The sequence below is a fragment of the Sciurus vulgaris genome (assembly GCF_902686455.1).
Source record: "Sciurus vulgaris genome assembly, chromosome: 9".
In the NCBI taxonomy this organism is placed as follows: Eukaryota; Metazoa; Chordata; class Mammalia; order Rodentia; family Sciuridae; genus Sciurus; species Sciurus vulgaris.
In genome coordinates, this window is record NC_136469.1 from 142,341,637 (window position 1) to 142,357,188 (window position 15,552).

General features: G+C 54.7%; 2 protein-coding genes across 5 annotated transcripts in view; one reads left to right on the forward strand and one right to left on the reverse strand.

The window, feature by feature from the left end:
* Positions 1-2,095: 2,095 nt before the first annotated feature.
* CFAP184 (cilia and flagella associated protein 184) lies at positions 2,096-6,885 on the reverse strand. Its single transcript, XM_079154353.1, has one exon. It carries the CDS (start codon positions 6,736-6,738, stop codon positions 4,900-4,902), a length of 1,839 nt encoding a protein of 612 aa, XP_079010479.1. The 5' UTR covers positions 6,739-6,885; the 3' UTR covers positions 2,096-4,899.
* A 373-nt stretch (positions 6,886-7,258) lies between these two features.
* Positions 7,259-15,552, forward strand: part of TADA2B (transcriptional adaptor 2B) — a 438,523-nt gene continuing 430,229 nt past the window's right edge. For 2 of the 4 annotated variants that reach the window (XR_013766293.1, XM_079154361.1), the window contains exon 1: positions 7,260-7,580. Coding sequence is in view for 2 of the 4 variants with exons in the window: in XM_079154361.1 (XP_079010487.1) it covers positions 7,311-7,580 (270 nt within the window). In the remaining 2 variants the exon portion in view is untranslated. Of the gene's footprint in view, positions 7,581-8,565; positions 8,937-15,552 lie in introns of those variants that run through there. The other 2 variants (XR_013766292.1, XM_079154362.1) reach the window with 2 other exon arrangements.

Genomic DNA, 15,552 nt, shown 5'->3' on the forward strand with positions numbered 1-15,552 from the left:
TCCAAGTCCTGTCCAGGGTCACATGGCCCCTCTGGGTCGAGGGCTGTTGGTGAGCGCAGTGTTCTGCTTCTCTGTGGTCACTATTGTTAGGTGACCTGGAAACACTGATGTGCTGCCCCCTTGGAAGTCTACATTGTGCATCTCAAGGGTCAGGGACTTTCTGCCCCTCAGGCTTAGGGTCAGCGGCACTTGTACTTTAGAGCCAAGAGCCACCTCCTGAGTCAGCGAGATCTCATTTGGGAACAATGTTCACTCAAAGGTACTTTGTTCACTGCTCAGCTTCTGAGTTTTTTTAAAGAGCTGCTGATAGGAAATCCTGATGACATTGCTGCAGATCATGTTTTAATGGCTCCGTACAGTTACTCTCTGACTTTATTTAGTAAAGTGTATCAAACCAGGACTTTTTGAATTGTAAATATGTGGTTTTATTAAATAAAAGTCATGTAAAATTGTTACTTAGATGCTCTGTAGTTTGGTTTAAAGTTGAGGTTCTCACTTGAAGCATGGCAGAAATTTGACTTTGAGCATCATGCTGCTTTGAAATCCACGTCTAGGCTCGTAAAACAAGAAGATGGTACAGTGGAGAGTTCATCTGTGCCACGTTGGAGGGATGTGTGCTGCCCCTCTCCTCAGCCATCATGCCTGTGACTTTCACCCCTACTCCGCACATCACCACTCACGCAGCATGCAGTAGGCGCTCACTGTGTGCCAGCCCTTGGGCCAAGTGCTCCTTGCCATCCTTCAGGAGCCTTCTCAGAAGCCTGTGAGCCAGGTGCTGCAGCGCAGTAGGGGGCACAGGTCAGTAATGCTGCTCTCAAAGTGGCAATAAGAGCTGAAAGGCCCAGGAGGCACTGGGGCCCAGACGGAGTGAGGGCACACCCAGGCAGAAGGCTGGGGGAGGAGGCATACCCAGTCACCCTGGTGTCTGGTCCCATCTTCCACTGAGCCAGTGACTTCACTCTGGGCCTCTGTTCTCGTAGGCTTTGTGGCAGGCTGACAGACTGCAAGGTAATGGGCAACAGTCACTTTTGCTGAGAGCTATTGGCTGCTCTGGCCACAGCAGGCACTGGGCCAAGCACCATTGGTCAATTATTTCATTTAATCTCCACAGCATCCTTGTGGAAGATCATTGTCCCCTTCAGGGAAATCGTTAGATCTGCATTGGATGGTGCCAAATGCATGCTTAAACATTTGCAGATGCTATTCAGGCCCTTGCCTGGAACATGGCTGAGGAAATGTCCAGACATCGCTAGAGGTTCAGGGTGCCATCCAGCGCCTCTCCTGCTCCGAGGCTCCTCTGAGCACCGCTCCCTGTAGCCAGCCTGCTCTGGAATGGACGGCTGATTCCCTGGGCAGATTCACGCCAAGGCTGCCTCCCTGGACCAGCTGAATCCCCTTTCCCAGAGTGCCTATGCCTTGTGGGGCATTCTGTGCAGCGAGGGGAACCATCCTCTCCACGGACGTTACAACAAAATGAACCACCTTGGACTTGGAAGCCTGACTCTGGACCCCAGAGCCTCAGTTTGTGTCTTAGGCTTTGTTCCTCTTCCTCCCGCTCTATGGCTCCAGCCATGGAGAAAATGCTCCAACCAGAACTAAAGCTGACCTTGAGGTGCGGCTTGGCTAGATGTTAAGAATAGGACCCTGGGGTCAAATCTCCTATCCAGCCGTTGTCATTTAGGAGCTCTGTGACCTAATCCTCATTTTCTCTTTCCACACTGAAGGTTTGGAAGAGCACCCAGCTCCTGTCCACTGGCTTGTGCAGATGAATAAAAACAAGAGGCTGAACTAATTCTATCATAAAAACCCCAGAAGCATCACCCTGGGTTGCTAGACTCATGCCCTTAACATTAACTTTTAGTATATTACACTCTTAAACTTATGAATTTTTAAAAATTGAAATTATCTCCCAATTTAAATCCATGTTAATTGTATAAAATTTGGGAATACAGGAAAGCACAAAGAAAATTAAAATTTCTCTAATTTTTTCCTCCAGAGAAGGGACAGTTTTCCTAGTCTGCTTTTTTCCCCTTGTTTTACAGATGAGAATAGTGTCCCAGGCTGGGTCTCTACATAGGCCTGTGTTCATCCCTAGTAGCCTTGGGGGAGTATAATCTTATGTGTTAAAATGTGCTCAGATGAAGTCATTGCTATGTAAGTAGAAACTAGAGGATCCTTTGAAAAGAAGTAGCCAAAGCGCTGCGCAGCTCCCATGAGCATGTGGTCCTTTCCAGTCTTGCATTTGTGTGACTTACCACAATGTGTTAGCCCGAAGCTTAGAATGTGAAAAGCACCCAGTTAAGGTACCAGAACTGCTGTTTTCTTATGGGCAGTTATCCCACACCAGGGCAAACACAGAACTATGGCTGCAAACAATCTCTTACACTTACCTAATGTAAAAATTATGCAGTAAGTCACCAAAAATGACTTCCACTTACCAAAGGCAAGTGCTTCCTTCTCAGATGCCTTGGCCTCTGCCTGGGTTGGCACCTGATTCACAAAACTGTCCTGTAACATTGAAGGGGGTACTTGCAATTTATACCTATTATAAAGGTCTAGGGGTGGGGTTGTGGCCCAGTGGTGGAACACCTGCCTAGCAGTGTGAGGTAATGGGTTCTGTCCTCAGCACCACATAAAAATGAATAAAGGTCTATCAACATCTAGTCTAGTTTCATACAGCATCTTGCTCGAATGTATTCAATTCTCAGGCCCTGCACTCTGACAAGAAAGGCCTTTGCATGTGGTGCTGAGGATGGAGCCCAGGGGCTCACCTTGCCAGGTAGGTGCTCCCCGACTGAGTCCCAGCCCCAGCCCAGGCCTTTAACACTCATAAAAATAACCACAGGTGGCGGTCCTGTCCTGTGGAGCATCTGCACGGGGACTGTCTGCAGTGTTTCCTGCCTTGATTTACAAACCTGCCCCTGCCATAGTCCCCTCTTGGTTCTACTTTCTAGAGATCCTCTTTCTATAATAATTATTTCCGAATCTAACATGGGACTTAGCTGTTTCTGAGACATAACATTCAAATACCACTTGTTTTTAGAAAGTGGAGATTGGCATTATGCTAATATATTCACCCAACACGTTTAAGTGTCACACTGCTGGCCGCTAGGCACGATGATGGAACAAGTCTTTGTTTCCAGGACTTAAATTTCAGTGGGGTAAAGAAAACTAGGCACTTGCTGAGCAGGGACTCCACGGCTAGATGGGCCACAGACAGCACTGCCGTGTCATGCTGGGGGTCGAGCGTGCCTGGGGTCTCTGGATTTCTTCCTCAAGAAGTTACCCTGGGGAAGCAGCCTGGGTGTTTCATGGTCAAGCACTGCCTGCTAATCTTCTTAGAACCACAGCGGGAGGTGCTCCACAGGCAGCTGTCTTCAGGTGAATCATAACCTCTCCAGCACAAGGGACTGCTACTTGAGAGAACACTGGGGACTTACTCTGCAGTCATTACTTGGTCATTTGCAGCCTAAAGCAGTGCCAGCTTCCTCAGACTCTGGGCAGCTGAGCCGAGATCCACTTGCCACGCCACAGGGTTTAGCTGGGAATCACTGTTGGTTCAGAATCAGCTGAGGATACCCGTGTTCTCTGCAGTGAACCAGAGAGATAAAGGACACCATTATCATGGAAGCCACTACTTGGTCAAGACTGGAGCACTACTGACCCTTCACCTGGAGACTTCCCTAGCTGCAGAAGAGTCCAGTGGGCCTGCACAGCTTTTAGCTGGAGCCATGGAGAACAAAGTTGTTGGCAGGGATTTAACTGCTTCACTTGTCCTTGATGGACAGGGTAGAAGGAAGATAAATCATGTAAGGGAAGAACAGCTGTAGGAATCTTAAGTTTTTTACTCCCTGCATTGGTACATTCGTGTGATGTCACAGAAAGTTGTGGACTCGAGCCATGTAAGTTAGGAGTTTTGACTTGCCTCAACCTCAAAGGGAATACACTTTATAAAACAAGATCATGTCATCAAAAGACAGTGGTCATGACATTCTCAGCCATGAGCCACCTGCACCAAGGGGGGTTTCTACCATTCTTCAGAGGCACCCGGCACCAAAGATAGATGGTCTTCCTATGACCCACTAAGCTTAGGAACAGGAGAGCACCTTGTTCCTGCCGGAGAATGCTTAGCTGGATGCAGAAGGCTGTCATCTGTGATGGCAGCAGCCACCACTCCATAGTCTCACACCTGGTAAAAACACATAGTTGCTGTTTTGTTTCCACTGGGGGAAAAATACTTTTATTTCTTAACAGATCAATGACATTTTTTCAGAGGATCCAAAAAGTTTGATTCTAATGGAAAACTGTCATCAAGACAAACATTAATGGTGGCAAGACTGAGTTTTCTTCCACTGAGAAAAGAAAGATGACCAAGCACCAGCTTCCTTCTGCTGTTGGTCCTCTCTCCTGTTTCCTGGAGATATATATTGCACTCTTGAAGCTAGTACTGGCTAGAGACAAAACAAGACTAAGGGGACTTTGTGAGACAGTAATTCAGGACTACAACTTAATAAATCCAAAGAGAATTTAATAATTTGCTTAAGCACAGAATTTTTCAGTAATCTGCTCACTTGAACTTTGCCTACTTACACATAGAAGAAGAACGGCACTCTTTGGTACTAAGTTACTGAAATTATGGGATTGCTCAGCACTTAAAAGTTTTTAGATTTTCCTGAGAAGTCATGTTACATTAAATCACTCCATTTTTGTTTCTCTGGGTCTCTTTGTTTCATCCCATGTAAAACTGCTAATCCAATTTTGTGGTCAGCACTAGTTTTGAAGCTGAAAAATTATAAAATCATGGTTCCTAACCAGATGCCTTAGGCCTCTTAAGGATGGCAACAGGAGAGTAAAAGCGGACCACAATGATAATGTTCTGCCAACTCTTTGTCCACCGTATCAGGGCGGGAGGAAGGCTTTGGCTTCCCTGATCTTCTGCTTCATGCCTTTGCAGGACAAAGTAAGCCCAGCATGATGGCGCTTGAGGGATTCTAGGCGCTGGTTCAGCTGTTCAGTCTTATCCATCTTTTCTTCCAGGTCCCGAAGGAGTGGTTCCTTGCCCAGAAGCCCGCACTTCTGGTTCAGCCTTATGTTGTCACCCCTCAGGCTGTCTCGGGCTTGCTTCGTCTTGGTTAGGATGTCCCTTCCTAGAGCCACCTGAGCCTCAATTTCCAAAAGTTGTGCCTTTTTGCATGCATTCTCCATGTCCATGAAATGCAGCTTCTCCTTCACATGGGTTATTATCTGCACATTGTTGTTCACCTTGTTGCGCAGTTTTAAAAGTTCCTCATTTCGTTCCTCGACTTTCTCGTTGAAGGTCTGGTTCTCAATCTTAAGCTGTTCAAAATCGATGAGCAGCAGCCCCTCAGTCAGGTCCTCCTGGGCCTTCATTCTGGTTTCAAAGTGCACCAGGCTCTGCTTCAGCTGCACGTTCTCCAGCCGCACGGCGCTCATCTCCTTCTCCTTTTTATCCTCCAAGGCCTGAATCTGCTCCACCTCCCGCAGGGCAGCCTGGCGCCCACCCCGCATGCGGCAGCTGCCCATGGCCTGCATCACCACCTGCTTTTTGAGTACCTGGAAACGGTGCCACTCCTTCTCTACCCTGGCCACCTTGTCCTGGCACTGCTGCTTCAGCTGGGCCAGCTCCTGGTGGTACCACTCCAGGTCATCGGCCTCTTGCTTCCTCAGGTCCTCCAGCATGGCCAGATAGTGCAGGTATGCCTGCTCTTTATCGGGGGCCGCGGGCTCTGGGCCCTTATCTGGCGCCTCCACGGCTTCCAGGCCCTTCTTCTTGCGCAGCGCCTCGGAGATCTTTTGCTGCAGGTACACATTGTAGCGCTGGTAGCGGTTCCGCTCTACCACCAGGTTGTGGTACTGGTCCAAGAGCTCTTTGCGAAGCTGCTGCTCCTGCAGTTTATGCACCTCCTCCGACCACTCGCTGTCGCGGTGATCCACGGAGCCCAGTAGCGAAGGTTTCTGCCCTTCCTCGCTTTTCAGCTTTTGTCTTTCACCACTCTCCACCTTGCTCTCCTCCTCCTCCTCCTCCTCCTCCTCCTCCTCCTCCTCCTTCTTCTCCTCCTCTTCCTCTTGCTTAGGTCCCTCTCTTTCAGCCTCCGGGGCTGGAGCGGCGTCCTCGCCAGTGGTGGATAACCGCAGAGGCGCCCTGGACAGGGTTTTCTTAGTCGTCTTCTTCTTTTTCGCTGCAGCTCTCTCCTCTTCCTCCTCCTCTTCCTCCTCCTCTTCCTCCTCCTCCTCCTCGTCCTCCTCCTCCTCGTCCTTGTCCTTCTCCTTCTTCTCCACTTCCTTCTCCTCCTCCACCTCTGTGGCCTCCTCCTGTTCCTCGGGCCTGGTTTCGGATTGCGGTTGGGCTGCCTCCTCGGGTTCCGGCTCGGGCCCGGGCTCGGGCTCGGGCTCGGGCTCGGGCTCGGGCTCGGGCTCCGGCTCCGGCTCCGGCTCCGGCTCCGGCTCCGGCTCCGGCTCCGGCTGTCTCCCCGGCTCTCCGGGCTCGTCCTCGCCCTCAGCCTCGGTGACCGCCTGCTCGTCCTCGGCGGCGCCTCCTTCCTCGGTCTCTACCTCCTCAGCCGCCGCCGCCGCCGCCGCCGCCTCGGGCTCGGGCTCGGGCTCCGAGGGTTCGGCGGGCGTCTGGAGGTCCGAGGTGTTCTTGAGAGCGGAGGCGAGGCTTTCCCCATCCCCGCTTTGATCCAGAGAGTCCCCAGCGTGCTCGGAGCCCCCGTCCATCTCCGACCGCTGCTCCAGGCGGGGGACCCGGGCTGAAAGCTGTTAGGTTTCCCGGGGCAACCGGGCGCACGTGCTGAACCCCGCGATTGGCCAGACGCTAGTCGGCGCCCTGCCCCTCCAGCCACCCTCTCGGCCAGCGCTGGCCAATGGGAGTCCGCGAGAGGGGCTGATTGGACGCGGGCGTGAACCGGCGCCTCGGGGGGCGTGGCGCGCCCTGACCGCTTCCGGCCCTCGCCCCGCCCAGCGCCCGGCCGAGGGCGGGGCGTCGTGGGCGTGGTGGCGGGCGCGAGGGCGCGCAGGCGCAGCGCGGCGGGCCGGGGGCCGGGCGGGGGCGCGCGGGCGCCTGCGCGATGCGGCGGGGCGACGGCAGCGGCGGCGGCGGCGGCGGCCGGCCGGGGCCCGAGGGCGCCTGCGTGCTGCGGCGGGACGCGGCCCGGCTGGCCGGCTCGGGCGGCGCCTGGGCGGGGGCGGCCGTGGCGGCGGCGGGCGGCGCGGGCGCGGCGGCGGGCGCGGCGGGCGGCGGCGCGCTGACGGCCGGGGGCGCGGCGGGCCGGGCGGGCGAGCGGGGGAAGATGGCGGAGCTGGGCAAGAAGTACTGCGTGTACTGCCTGGCCGAGGTGAGCCCGCTGCGCTTCCGCTGCACCGAGTGCCAGGACATCGAGCTGTGCCCCGAGTGCTTCTCGGCGGGCGCCGAGATCGGCCACCACCGTCGCTACCACGGCTACCAGCTGGTGGACGGCGGGCGCTTCACGCTCTGGGGGCCCGAGGCCGAGGGCGGCTGGACCAGCCGCGAGGAGCAGCTGCTGCTGGACGCCATCGAGCAGTTCGGCTTTGGCAACTGGGTGAGCGGAGGCCAGCGGGCGGGCGGGACGCTGGGCTCCCGGCAGGTGTGCGCGGGACTGGCCTCCAGGGCCAGGCGGCCCGGGCGTCCTGGGCGCCGCGCGGGCCTGCCTGTCCGGTCCTGGGCCCGTGTGCGCCCTGTGGGTGCCTGCGGGTGCCCTGTGCGTCGGCCAGTGCTCAGGCTTGCTGTGGGCCCCTCGACACCCAGGACACTGTGCGATGGGTGGCCAGTAGTGATGAACAAAGGCGCCTGCACTGGCAGGCTTGGGCCCCGAGGTCTCTGATCTGTCAGGTTTCCGCAGAGATGCTGAGAGAAAAGCGAGAGCTGGGCTGGATTCATTTACACTGGCCGTCATGTGCCAGTCTCTCCTGGGGAGAGCAGGGTTGTTCTTTGGGGGGTTTTGAAGGGGCTGTCTGTCCACTACTTATCCTTATCAGAAAAGAAGAATGAAAATCTCTGGCTGCATTGTCCCCATAACCACCAACCATATGCAGCCATTTTCAGGCTTTCTGAGAAGTAGGCAAGAGACACTGAACCCTTCAGTAGTCCCCTCCCTCTCTGAGCTGGGTTTTCATCTTGCTGCCATTTCCCCCACAGTGCTGCCCCTCCTGTTCCCAACCTGCTCCTTTCATCTCTTGCTTTCCTCAGGACCATTCTGCAGCCCTGGAATCTATTCTCCTCATAACTCCTTAGGAAAGAAGCTGCTCTACAAATTATTACGTGATCACCACCCTCTGGACACCTCCGCCTCACTTTATCCTTACGTGCTGTTTGTGGTTGCACACTGAGCATCTGCTTTGTGCAGAGCAGACACTGGTGATGGATCCTGAAGGGGAGAAGCCCTCACCCTTGCCTTCAGGGAGCTTATGGTGTTGCGTTCATTTGCTCCTGGGCCCAGAGCTCTTCCCTAATCTCCTGCCTTCTGGTTCCCTGCCTGACCTCCACAGTGACTTGGACTCAGCACCACGCTTACTACCCAGGTTGCAACTGACATCCATCCCGAATACCATCTTCCACGTCTAGTTCATCAGCAGCCCACTTTTCAAAATATGTGCAGAACCTAACCATGCTTGTGACCCTAGTGCAAACCTGACCTTTACCTCTTGCCTTTACCACTCCTGCTTGTATTCCTGCTTCGTTCTCATTCCTTCTCACACACCACAGTCAGAGTGATATCTTAAACAGGAGTCACTTCTCATGGGCTCTGGTGGCTTCCAAGTCTACTTGGATTTATCTCAGTCCCCAAGACTGTCCAGTGTCTGTGGATGCTAGAGTCCCGCTGGTTTCCGATTTTCCTTTCTTCTGCATGGAGTGTGCTACCTCCAGTGGTGGCTCACGACTGAGCTTTCCACTTGATGTGAGTGCCTCAGAGAGAACCTCCCTTCCACGGCGGTCTTCCAGCACTGACCGCCACATTGCAGCTGGCGGGGACTGAGCGCTGCAGAGTGCATGCGCTGAGCTGAGCACTTTGTGTGTCTCTCTTGAAATCTCAACTGCCTGAGGCCAGAGATTTGGGATGGACGGTGCAACTGGGGCCTTCCCTGCAGTCCTGTGGGAAACAAGACACAGCACCTTGAAACTAAAATTTTCATGGTGTCTGGGGAGAAGCTGGGCTGAAAGTGGGGAGGCTTCTTTTCTAACAGTCCTTTTCACACTAATGCACTGGGAAGCCTGTTAGAATACAGATTTTGAGTGGAGCAGTCTGCATTCTTATTAGCCCAGGAGGAAAGGCCTTGCCACCTGCTGGGCCAGCAGGAGGCTCAGGACAGGCCTGAAGTGCTGCCTTGCTACCGGCACAGGTGCTGCCCATGGCACTGGTCCCAGCCCTGGAGTCAGGCTCCGTTATTTCTTCAGCTGCGTCCTCTTGGGCCCGTCTTCCCTCTCTGGCTTCATTTTCTTCGTCTGAGGCTGTTCCACAGTTTGCATGTGTGGCTCTCTCTCGAGCATGTGTGCTGACCCACGCACACAAGCCGTATGCTGCACTCAGGACAGAGCAGGCCGTGCCAGTTCTGTACAGGGCTCTTCCTGTACATAGCTCATATGGTCTAACAGCAGCCCTGTGGGGACAGTTCTCACTCCTAATCTACAGTTGAAGGACAGCAACTGCGAGACTAAGCTGCTTGCCCAGAGTCCTGAGCTTTGCGTGCAGCAGGACCAGGGTTGAGCTCAGGCCTGCTGACTGCAGCCAGGGCCTTTGCCATGGTGTAAGAGCATTAAGTAATATGGGTCGGAGGCACTGAGCTATTGTGGCTGGAGGTGTGGACAGGCTGGAAGGGCTGTTCTGGAGCCAGATCAGGGCCTGCTTCAGGGATAGATTATGGAGTGGGGGAGGTGCCTGGGTGAGGGCAGGAGCAGGTCCAGGGGCTGGGGCCTGGGGTGTGTGGGCATCAGGAGCGTGCAGTGAAGATGACACCTGTTCAGTTCTGCTTTCAGATGGCAAGTGGTGAGACAGCCTCAGACAGTGCTTTGTGTGGACTTCCTGGGGGGTCGAATTAAGGAGGCCAGGGTTGGGGTGTTGCTGAAGTCTGGCAGCATTGCAGTCACTCTTTATGCCAGTGCTGAGGCATGGGGCCTGAAGGGAGCAGGGTGTATCTGCTGGACCCAGGAGGGTTTGGGGATGATCAGCATGGCCAGGGTCTGGCACGGGTGTACCCATGTGTGGGGCAGTGAGAGGGAGGGGATGAGGGATGAGACCTTGGCAATAGTGGGGTAGAACTGGCAACAGACGACCCAGGTCCACAGGGCACTGAGGGTCTCCAGGCAGCTGGTGGGTTCCACAGGTTCAGAGTTGGAGGACAGGGACCCCACTGGAACACAGATGCAGAAGTGTAACATTTCAAGATAGCTGGAGACTTCACTTGGTTTGTTAGGTAGTCCCGAAGTCCCTGAGCTGTTGCTGAGGAGGACACCCCTCCTCTGTGGACTGTGGTCAGGGGGCTTTAGGGAAAGGGGGCTCAGTCTGGCTCTGCAGATTTTGGGTTCAGTGAGATGAGCAGCTGTGAAGGGCCTGCGTGGTGCACTTAGGTTTGTCCTTGGAGGCGGGCACGACGTCCTGCATCAGCAGTGTTTGCCTTTCCTGCTGGGCGCTGCCCAGGTGCTGGGTCACTCACTCACCGCCGTACACTCATGCTCAGTGCCACTGTGAAAGCCCCTCCAGAAACACTGCTAGGAGTGACAGACAGCCTGCGACCTTGCAGGGCTGTGTGGTGAGCTGCACTCTTTGTCTTGAGCTGAGAAGGACAAGAGAAGGCTGGCCAGGGGGAAAGGTAATGGGGAGGAAGGAGCTGTTTTGCATTCTAACAGTCAGATTTATTTGAGGGCCAGGAAGAAGCCAGCTTGCCTGAAAGGGAGATTGGAGTTGGAGACTGCCCCCATGGGGCCGGCAAGGAAGGAGGTGAGCTTGTGTGCACTTAGGGTTTGAAAAGTATGGCTGGGATCTTGGAGCTGCTTCCAGCTCCTGAGGTGCAGGCCTGAATCCACGTGCTGACGTGCACTCCCCTCGACCCCGCCCTGAGGCCAGATTCTCCTCTTTACAAGCAAGGTAACTATGGTGGGTGTTGAAGGACAGGGCAGAGCTGGAGTTGGGTCCAGGTCTTCTCCCTGCTCAGTGGTTTCCCTGACAGCACAGCCAGAGGCCCACCAAGCCCAGAGCCCAGCCTGGATGCTGACCTAGCATCTCCAGGGGTCAGGTGGACGTCTACAGTAGTTACCAAAAGGATCACAGGAGCTCTGAGGCAGCAGGTCGCAAGCCCGGGAAGCTGAATTTGGGAGCTGAGAGCTGGGACCCTCCACTTCTCACTGGGGCAGAGACTGCTTTGGGATCAGGTGTCCAGCCCACAGCGTCCGACAGTGGGTTTGTAGGACTTGCTTTAAGGAAGCGCTGGAGAGAACAGCCTGGGTGGGGAAACTGGCTAGAATTAATAGGGCCAGGAATGGTGGTCCAGCTTTCCTGGTGCATCAGATCACGCAGGAGTCCAGCTAAATATGCCTCAGGCCACACACCGTTTCTGAGTCAGCAGTGTTTCCAACAACTTCCCAGGCTGGCCAGCAACCCTTCTCGAAGAGCCACTGAGCCAGGTATGGTGGCACACGCATGTGACCCCAGTGATCTGAGGAGACCGAGGCAGGAGGCTGTCAAGTTTGGCGCTACCCTCAGCACTTAGCAAGCTCCTGTATCAAAACAAAAATTAAAAAGGTCTGGTGCATGTAGTGCAATGGTAGAGTGTCCCTGGGTTCAATCTGCAGTACAAAAACAAAACGAAACAAAACCCCCATCAAGATGGAATTGGAAGATGTATCTCTTTAAAAAACCTGTTAGGCTGGGCATGTAGTTCAGGCAGTGCAGGCCTGGAATCCAGTGACTCAGGAGGCTGAGGCAGGAGGATTGCAAGTTCAAAGCCAGCCTCAGCAACTTATTGAGACCCAATCTCAAAATAAAAAGGACTGGGGATGTGGCTTAGTGGTTAAGTGCCTCTGGGTTCAATCCCTGGTACCAAAATATAACCTGTTAATTATTTTTTACTGAAAATATTTATTTATTTATTTTGGGTACTGGGGATTGAACTCAGGCACTCGAGGACCACTGAGCCACATCCCCAGCCTTACTTTGTGTTTTTTTTAGAGAAACAGGGTCTCACTGAGTTGCTTAGTGCCTTGCCACTGTGCCTGGCTTGAAAATATTTATTTTTATTGTGGTAAAGTATATATAATATAAAACGTATCATCTTAACCTTTTCCCTTTTCTTTTGGCAGTACCAGGGATTGAACCCAGGGTGCTTTGCCACTGAGCACTTTTTGTTTTGAGACAGGGTCTAGCTAAGTTGCTGAGATTGGCCTCTAATTTGAGGTCCTCCTGCCTCAGCCTCCCGAGTTGCTGGGATGACAGCTGTCCACCTGCACCAGCCGCCTTAACCCTCTTAGGTGTGCAGTGAGCGGCACTGAGCACATTTTCATTGCTATGCAGCTGTCACCACACCCCGCTCTAAGACTAGCTTCTTCCCCATGGAAGTTTTGCTCCTCATCCTTCCCACAGCCTGTGGCAGTCACCATGCTGTCTGCTTCTGAATCCAGCCACTGTAGGGACCTTTCGAATCATCAGTAGTTGTCCTTTGTTGACTGACTTGCTCCACTTACACGGTGTGTTCTCTGCTGCTTGGGGTGGAACCCAGGCCCTTGCACATGCTGGGCAGCCACTCCACCCTGGAGCCACACCCCAGCCCTTTTTATTTCTTGAGACAGGGTCTTGTGAGGTTGCTTAGGCTGGCCTTGACCTTGTGCTCCTCCTGCCTTGGCCTCCCATGGCTGGGATCACAGGCGTGGCTGCCACCATGCACAGTGTTCTCGGGTTTCATTTGTGTCGTAGCGCGTGCCAGAGCCCCCTTCCGTTCACCGGCCAGTGGCAGTCCATGGTGCGCTGCACCTCACTTTGCTCGTGGGTGACTGCAGGCTGGTCAGCTGTGCACGGATTGCTCCCTCCAGGCCGTTTTCAGTGCTCTAGGTCATTACCTTGGAGCAGAATCGCTGGGTCCAGTTCTAGGCTTGGTTTCTTGGAGCCGACATGTTCTGTCCTGCAGGGCCATGCCCTCTCCCCGGCTCCGTCCAGGTGGCCTCTGACCCAGGCTTTCATCACCTGGCACTAATGGCAGCCCTGTCTGTTGGTGAGTCCTCCAGTGTGGAGAGGACGAGGACCCAGAACTGAGGCTTCACAGCCCAGGAGTGGTGGCCAGGGAAGATGGGGTCTTGGGGACATCTGATACCCTGGAGGGATGAGCTCTGAAGCCAGTTTGAGCCTGTGACCTCAAGGGCCAGCTGTGCCCTGCAAGGTGGGTAGCTCACTGGACCTGGATGAAGGCAGAGCTGTGTGCAGGGCGGCCCCTCTTCACGATAGGCTGGGGGACTGTTGACGTCCTGACCTGCCTTTATCTGTACTGTCCCGCTGCCACCTGTGAGAAGGTCCTGGGGTTGCCAGCTGAGTGTCCTTGTAGGCAGTGTTGAAGGGAGAACTGAGATTGGTGGCATAAGAGTAGCTTAGCTGTGGGAGGTGATGGCGGGGCTGAGAGGATGAGGGACGCTTTGTCCAGCCTGGGGACCAGTGTCGGAGTGCACGTTTGGCCAGCAGGCAAAGAAGGTGGTGAGCAGAGCTCCTGAGTTGGGAGCTTCGGCTCAGCGGAGCACAGCCAGCTATGGGTACCTCCCGGGCCTCCTGCGCATCCTGCAGTGGCCACATGGTGACCATCAGGAGGCACAGCCAGCATGAGTGCCAGAGCACTGATGTGGGGTGAGGAGTGACCGAGTGGGACTGTATGTGGGCACCTTCCAGGGTGCCACCAGTGTGCTTTGTACCCTGTTCTTCCCCTCTGGCCGCAACCCCCCCCCCCCCCATCCTGAGAATCAGCAGCTGGGGCTGGGCTGCCCGTGCAGCAGCGCTCGCCTCCTGTGTGCAGGGGCCTGGGCCAGCACCAAAGGGCAAAGAATATCCAGCAGTGGTTTCTGCTTCCTATCTTCTGCTTCTGCCTGGCCCTGTGGGTGGCCTTGCTCACAGGCTTCCTCCCCTGGTGGGGCCCCTAGACTCCACTCTCCAGAAAGGCAGGCTCTCGGGTGGCCTCTGGCCCTTCCGATGCTTCTTCATTTGAAGAGAGAGGAACAGGAGCTGGGCCTCCCATAGTGACAGCTTGGCCCCATGCCACCTGGAAAGGATGCCCTATGCCGTGACCCACCCCAGCCTTGTCCTCTGTCTTGTGCCTCACAGTTCAAGTGCCAGGGGAGGAGGACAGCAGGGCCTTGAGACCTGTGGAAGAGCAGTGGACGGAAGGTTACTTACCCTGAGCAAGGGTGCTGGGTGCACGCAGTCTGTGTCCAGTGTGCCCCTCGGGAGGCCAGGCTCTGCCTAGGTCATGGTCTGGGAGGAAGTGTAGCAGCCCGGGGCCATTGTTATGGCATCAGAGATCATCTGAGGCAGGGTGTGCCCTGTGCTATGAGGGACGCAGGTGCTCCTGGCCAGGGCACTGGGACTAATGCGGCTCAGCAGTGCCCTGGCCTTGTGCCCTGGTGGCAGCTCACCGGAAGGCTGATTTCCTGATCTGTAAAATGTGGGCCGTAGAGGCACTGCTGTCTGTGGGGCTGTGTGAGGACTTGGCAAGATGGTATTTGTTGTCACGTTTCTCTTGTTTTCATCATCTTCTTATCTGATGTGACTTGTATGAGGAGAGTCACAGACCAGGCCACAGCAAGGGTGGAGAGGCCAGAAGCCATGGGGCCAGGATGTGTGCCAGCCCCAGGGGTCACTGAAGGCTTCCGGGATGAGAGGACCTGGGTCTTGAGGGATGAACACAAGTCGCAGGAGTGAAGCTGATGGCTTCTAGGTGGCAGCAATGGCAGACAAAGCACAGGCTACATGGTCTTGTGCGTAGCAGCCTCCAGCTCTCCCTACCACCTGTGAGATGGGCCTGTTATTATTAACAGGGTTTATCGGAAATACACAGAGCGGTCCTATAATTTGTCCAATCACAGAGCTGGGGTGGAACCAGGCCTGGAAGCCTGGAACCTGGCCCAGAGCCCGTGCATATGAGGAGGTGCCTCTCCAGTGGCTGGGCCTGTGCTTCCTGCTGGGTCTTGGGAAGTTGTGAGGAGAACAGGCTGGACCAAGGACAGGTCCCACAGGCTCAAAGGAACCCCAGGGAGTCTGGTTGACCCCTCGGGTCTGTGTCCTCCAGGTTTCATGGACTGTCAAGTCAAGAACTTTTGGAGGCTGACCTAGAGTTGCTAATTTTAAAATCTGCCAAGTAAGGGTTTTATTTTTTAAAAAACCCCAAAAGTCTCTGCAAGGAGCAGCCTGCAGGCCACTTCTGAGTTACTTGCCATGAAATCGTGCCTAAGAGACCTGGTACCTCTGAGCCTCTGGGAAAACTGGGATCCTCCAGCCTGACTGGTCTGGGAACCCCTCTTTTGGATAGCGCTGGATGTGGCTGTCCCTC

Bases quoted from the DNA above. Each gene is read 5' to 3' on its own strand.
- CFAP184 (XM_079154353.1), bottom strand. From the start codon at position 6,738: ATGGACGGGGGCTCCGAGCACGCTGGGGACTCTCTGGATCAAAGCGGG.